General features: G+C 43.9%; 1 protein-coding gene across 1 annotated transcript; it reads left to right on the forward strand.

The window, feature by feature from the left end:
- The first annotated feature begins 845 nt into the window (after nucleotides 1–845).
- Nucleotides 846–4,152, forward strand: LOC136437596 (EEF1A lysine methyltransferase 4-like). Its single transcript, XM_066432217.1, has 4 exons — nucleotides 846–1,045; nucleotides 2,516–2,829; nucleotides 3,270–3,587; nucleotides 3,980–4,152. Exons 1-4 carry the CDS (start codon nucleotides 846–848, stop codon nucleotides 4,150–4,152), a joined length of 1,005 nt encoding a protein of 334 aa, XP_066288314.1.
- The last annotated feature ends 2,737 nt before the right edge of the window (nucleotides 4,153–6,889 follow it).

Genomic DNA, 6,889 nt, shown 5'->3' on the forward strand with positions numbered 1-6,889 from the left:
GAGCCAAAACAAAGGCGGAAAGGAAAATATTGGAAGACCAATGTGAGGCAAGATGGTCAGACCTTTTTCAGACTTACTTAATATCATGAAATTAGATTTGCTGTAATCGATCCGATGCCTAATTTTCTACTGGGTACATCCAAATATGCTTTAAATGTATGGACCGAATTGGGTATTATCAACAAGAAAGATTTTGACATAATGAAAAGCAGAATCCCGCGTAAATTGCCTCAGTGAAATAATAGTTCATTAATAAGCTTTTCTGGAGAGTAGTTCAGTTCAGTTATTTTATTTACATGCCAAAGTCGCATCTATGTCGTACTTGTTAGAAATATTATTTTCAAATGACACAAAGCTATGCATTGCACAAATCTATGCATGTAAATATACTAAAAATATACATTTGTTTTTCATATTGATGTAAGTAGTTTACATATTGTGTAAGAATGTATCATTCAATTGAATTGAATATGGAATATTCAACCGTTTCTGCATCGTGTTGTATTGAGAAAAACAATATCCCACTCCTACCATACCTACTGTATTGGGAGTGGCATAATAGAATCATGACGACGTTAAATGTCCTTAGGTGTGCAGGGTGCAGAACAAAGGACAGCAAGGGCATGGTGACCGTGCAGTACCTACTGTAAACCAGGGCCATCACGGGACGGCGGGGCTTCCATGTAAGACATCACGAAATCGCCGGCGAATGCACCTAGATACACGGCGGCCTGCGTGCCGATTACCGGCGCTACGAACGTCCCTTGCTCGCAAGTAAATGTTGCCTGACGTGTGTGGGTCGACATCACGAAATCGCGGGCGAATACATCCAGTCACACGGCGACATGCCGACCTGCGTGCCGATTACCGGCGCTACGAACGTCCTTTGCTCGCACGTAACTGATGTTGCCCGACATGTGTGGGTCGACATCACGAAATCGCGGGCGAATGTACCCAGACACACGCCGACCTGCGTGCCGATTATAGACGAGCGATGGAAAATGGAGCGCTCTTTTGAGGCCCGTGGCACTCGTGGTACACGGTGGTACAGGTGGTTTTTATATTGAGACGAGCAAAGGAAAAGGCAGCGCTTTTGCGAGGCCCGTGGCACCAGTGGTATACGGTGGTACAAGTGGTTTTAATACTGAGACGAGCGAAAGAAAAGGGAGCGCTCTTCTGAGCCCCGTGGTATAAGTGGTACACGGTGGTATAGGTGGTTTTCATACTGAGCCGAGCGAAGGAATTGGCAGCGCACCACTAAGGCTTGTGTTATAAGTGGTACACAGTGGTATAGGTGGTTTTGATTCGGAGACGAGCTAAGGAATGGGCAGCGCTCCACTAAGGCTTGTGGTATAAGTGGTACACGGTGGTATAGGTGGTTTTCATACTGAGACGAGCGAAGGAATTGGCAGCGCTCCACTAAAGCTTGTGGTATAAGTGGTACACGGTGGTTTTTATACTGAGACGAGCGAAAGAATAGGCAGCCTTAGAGTAGCGCTGCCTATTCATTCGCTCGTCTAAGTATAGCGACCTCCTCTACCACCGGGTGCCAAATTAGACCCAGGCGGAAGAGAGCTCCGTCTGCCCCGAAGAAGGATTGGCCAACTACACGGTGCCTTGGGAGAATAACTGAACAAAGGAACAACGGATTTCTATGATATTAAGTATTCAGGTAGCTTAATAGATAGAGATATACGTTAATGACAATAATCAATGTGAACAAAGGGAATACTATTTGTTTATGTAAAAGACTAAATGTGTAACAGACAGTTGTACTTTCTGCATTGGATTTGCTTTGCAGAAGACTATTAGGTTAATGTTACAATGGCTGGAGATGCTGATTGTAGTGACTTTGTCAATATCTCATACCATTTGTTTGTGTCTGAAAGATTACATGTGTAACAAATAGCATTGTTCCACAGTGGATTTGTTAGGGGGAAAAACAGAGAAGGGTTACGTTGGCCAGAGATGCCGATCTATGATGACTAGCTCAATGTCAAAGATCTTGATGTTGGGTGCGTTCTCAAAAAAAAGATTTGTCAACTTTTCTGGTGCTCCTGAAACGGTTGTCAAATAATTATATTCCTAACATACTGCTGCTCAGTCAGCCAGAATAGACATCACTTATTTAACTAGTTTTAGTATGATATCGATCTGTGGAGCAAGAAAGGAGGTTTGAACTTAGTGCAACTTGCTCTGTCGACGTGCAATGTGAGTCGAAAACACCAGAAGGCGTTCATTTCATGGAAATACCAGATTACTGTAGTACCGAATTGTTTCAACAACAAATTTCAAATACCTCTAAAACCTCCCTTCATCACACCGAAAAAGTAAATAACTTTGTGTACTTTGTGGAGTTCTTTCAAACAACAATAAACAACAACAATAAACAATTTACAGTAACGTTATATGATTAATGGCAGGCCACAAAAATGTCATTTTGTTGAGACAGCCTAAAGCTTAATGAAGCTGGACAATGTGACATCCATAAATCACTTAAAATTCGTATTACTAGTATTCCATCTAGTATTGATTCGTTGACCCTCTGTTTTCCAGGTTGCGGTAACAGCCCCTTGAGTGCCGACATGTACCGCGACGGTTTCCACCGCATCACGAACATCGACTACTCCCCCGCCTGCATCCGCCGCATGGCGCACAAACACGACAATATGGCCTGCATCCGCCGCATGGCGCACAAACACGACAATATGGCCGCCATGACCTTCCCGGATGGAACGTTCGAGGTCGTCCTGGAGAAAGGGACGCTCGATGCCTTCATGGTGGCAGAGATAAGCCCCTGGACGGTTCCCGAGGAAACGGCACAGTTCTGTTTATTTTTTCTATCATACTTTAACCTTCGGCCCGCTAAGGTAGACGTTTGGCACCAAACTTGTATTTGTTTTGGGGTAAGGCTCCATGGAGAAGGTTAAGTAAGAAAGAGAAAAGTTTGAAATCTTTTTGCAGAGTTGACAAACCATTAAGTTTCTGCATCTCAACTTTAACACTTACTACCGTAGATACGGAATTGCCATCATCCTGCTTATAAGAGTATAGCTGTTTCTAGAGAACGGATGATGATGATTTGAATAGTACCACATGAATTACTGCCGCCATTAGCATTGTATTGTGTTACATTTCCAACCTGAACGTAGTGAGGTTTAGGTATAACAAGTCTTGCTGCTCTATGATGCAGCATGCCAAGGGTTAATGATAAGCATTTCATGTAAGGAAGGCTATTTTGTGAATGGTTATTTGTTTGTCACACCCAGGTCTCGCTGGACGGTTCATCTCCATCAGTTTCGCCCAGCCTCACTTTCGAACTCCCCTGTACGTGAACGACGCGTACGGCTGGTCCGTACGGACGGACAAGTTCGGGGACTGTTTCCACTTCTTCTTCTACACCATGGAGCACGGTGGGACACTAACCCAGCAGCAGAGGGAGCAGGCACACAGGTTCTTCCACCCTCCGGCAGTGGACATGACTCCGGTGTGTCTGTCAGACTCTGAGGAGGACTTCTTGAGGAGGATAGACATTTCTCCGTCTTCTTCTCCAGTTCTAAAACACTTGTTTTCTTGGCTTTTGCCAAGCATTTACCCCAAAATGTACATGTTATCATGCCTCCGGCTCTCTTGGTGCCCAAGAAACCTTTCTATTTTTCAATTGATGATTTAAAAGACAAGTAATTTCCAAGTAGCTTTGTAGAATACACAAACATTTCTGTGAGTTGCTTTATCTTTACACTCTGAAAGGCACGCATCTTTTGCAGACGCTCAATCAATGCATGTGTTATGGGTCCATTGCAAAGTTTTCGAAATGTCTATAGTGTCATGGCCTGTATCGTGGCAAGTGTCCCTGTAGCCAAAAATGTTCCAACTGACTTATTTGATAAAATCATTGTCATTGACCGGGCAATTGTGAATTGACTTTGTTTTGTATAATATCATTGTAAGGATTGTATTCTGCACGTAAAAATGTTAGGTGAAAACGACCTCATCGTGAAAGTCTGCTGTGGGACATACACTGAGGTGGAAATTGAGACAAGCAAGAAACTGCTCTTCGGTTTATGTCCTCCTCCGGATAGATACAAGAAACGTCAGGGTGCGAACAACAACTCGTCCAACATGTTGGACATTCTCAAAACCCTGCACTAAACTCCACCGGCACAGGTGCCGATGTTCGCCTCGGTAATTCTTCATCTCCCAGCTGTTGATTTGACCAACTTCGACGGTTCTCTATGTCTACATAGCTCAGACAGAAGATGGCTGCTATACGTGAAGCCTCGCAGAACAACCTTGGGCTTAGGTCCGAGTTCTCCAGAACGATATGATATTTTTTTTTAATGGCTGCTGACATATACCGCAGCAAAAGGTAATGATCAATATGTCAGGGCTCCCATCTAACTCTTGATATTGTTGTTTTAGCTGGAGATTGACAGGGTAGAGGTGGGGAAACAGATTCTGAGTAAGGATGACCTGGAGTTCCTTGAGGGGGAACCAAAAAAAACTGATGTCTGATGAAGAGGAGGGCGAAAACAAGGTGTGGTTTGTGCGACATCCCGGTTGGTGGAGCCCTCGCCTCACCATAATTGTGCAGACATCGAGGCAAAACAGCCATGTCATACAAGATAGCGGACACGACTTCCGACCACTCCAGCCTATCTTGTATGTAGATAGGGAGAGAAGGGATGGGAACCCCAGTGGGGGTAAAATAAACTGTAGTGTTGATAAAGTTTATACTACCATGCCGTGGGATCGGCCACGGTGGCAAAGGTTCGTCGCAGTGGATGCAGGTGTGGACACCAATGAGTTTACCGGTCATTGTGTCAGAAGCGCAGCAATCTAAGCTGCCTACAAAGTCGGGGTTCTGGCAAAAAGGTCATGAAAGCAGCAAATTTGTCAATTACTTCAACCTTTGAAAAGTTCTACAACAAACTGTCTGACCGTTCAGGTTTGGGTCTTTCAGTACTGGCCTCAGCTACAAAATTATAAAACGTTATTAGCATTGTGGTGAAAAAGCGCTCAGAATAGAGTTGGTAGAGCATGCCCTCGAGCCCAGTACCATGTAGTTCATTTCATAACCTCAGTTACAGTTACTCATCGCCACCTAGATGCAGGGCGGTAAACTGGGAGTAGCGCCCCTGCACACTGAGGAGCCAGAATCCCGCAAACCGATCAAACCAAAAAAGCGACCAATCCCCTACAAACGAAAGTACAACCGAACTGACTTGAAGACCTTTCAATGGGCAATCAGCTTTGTTCTGCCACCATTCACCGCCATAGAACTACTCTGTCAATAGGAAACCTAATCCTTTGCTGTACACATCACAAAGAATTACGGAGAATTGAACCATTAGTCGTGACTATTACAGAACTGTCGACCGCATTTTCGCGAAAGCTTCACTTCGCGCCCGCCAGGCAACCTGATACCCTGAATTTCAACGTCCTTCAGTATGGCTTTGGCCTAATCCAAAGAGATGACTGCACAGTAAGTTCTTGTCGTTTACATAGTGATGACGTCCCTCATAAGACGTGAAAAACGACACACAAAGGCACAGCACAGGGCAGAGCCAAACGGCCGCTATAGAGACAGGATGTCTCCTGAATCGGTATACAGAAAACGGCGTGGGAAGTTCCACTCAGAAGTAGCAACGTGCTTGAAACGGCGCCCTATCAAATGCAAATTAGGGTGACTATGCAAATCAAGAACAGTCTTGAAACACGTCGCGATTCGCACTGAGGCTCCAGCGCAGCAAAATTCCAGACAATTAACAATTAAAAAAAGACAGGCAGAATGTGGCAGAAGTATAACTAAGACGTAAACCACAGCCCCCGAACAAGTACGTAAGATTGCCAGGCTCTCGGCACCCGCACGTGCGTTACCTCTAGCTCAAAATTACACCACCAGCGATGAAAAAAGGGCACGAACACCAAAATCATTACAGCCTCAATCGCTCAAGCAGAGCCAAACCTGAAAGCAAAATCCACCACAGCTACTCATGGGCGCGCCAAGAGGGACACAACACACATCTGTCGTGCCAGATTTCTGCCGAGTTAGTGGCGCTCACAGCCGAATTTCCACTGATGACCAAAGCGTTCTCTTTATATCAATCCGCATCACCATCATCTTATATTTGAGTGTAAAAATAAACATAATACACTTTCAGACATTCAAATTTAGCGTTAAAAATCTCAATAAAACAAAATTAATTTTTCTCTTAGTTACACGGTTAAATATACTTTATCTAGATAGGTACTCTTTTTTATCTGCACATGAATATGAACCGCCTAGGACGGTAAAGCCTCACCTATAAGACTGACATGTAGGCAAGATCAATGTATATCAGTAGCTGACATCAAACGGCTTCCGTCGATCAAGTCAAGTTAATGAGCAGACAAAATGGGAGCCTGTATAGGCAATAAAGTAGTTATTCATAATCTTTCAGACAGAAAGCTATTTCATAATAGGAAACATGCATGTGGGTTTGAAGTAAATGTTCCTAAACCAATATGATTGAAATATCCTGAGGTAAAGATGCAGAAATTAATAACAAAGACAAAACGAAATGCAAAAATGTGATGGGCATGCAACGGCTCTCTCATTGGTCGGGCCGATAAACGTTATTTTACTTATTGGCCCATCTGCTAATTGTGACTGACTAGTCTGGTCTGTCAATTAGATGCTACCAGTCGTCGGTACATTAGCCGAGGATGTTGTATCACTGACACAGGTGGATTGATATCATTCTGCAACAGAAAATAGGACCTCGCCTCCCTGATCCAATAGTTAACATCTTTGTCAGTTAAGTCAAGAATTTGGTTTTGGTGACTAACAAGTATCATTTCTACTTCTTTGCGCTAAAGTCCTATTTTTGTTTTTCGCTTTGACCTG

The sequence above is a fragment of the Branchiostoma lanceolatum genome, chromosome 6 (assembly GCF_035083965.1).
Source record: "Branchiostoma lanceolatum isolate klBraLanc5 chromosome 6, klBraLanc5.hap2, whole genome shotgun sequence".
Lineage (NCBI taxonomy): Eukaryota > Metazoa > Chordata > Leptocardii > Amphioxiformes > Branchiostomatidae > Branchiostoma > Branchiostoma lanceolatum.

Excerpts from the sequence above, each read along its gene's own strand:
- LOC136437596 (XM_066432217.1), top strand. The coding sequence starts at position 846 with ATGCCGACCTGCGTGCCGATTACCGGCGCTACGAACGTCCTTTGCTCG. Across the intron at positions 1,046-2,515 it reads GGCACTCGTGGTACACGGTG|TATTCCATCTAGTATTGATT; the intron begins GTACAGGTGGTT and ends TCGTATTACTAG. Across the intron at positions 2,830-3,269 it reads CGAGGAAACGGCACAGTTCT|GTCTCGCTGGACGGTTCATC; the intron begins GTTTATTTTTTC and ends TGTCACACCCAG.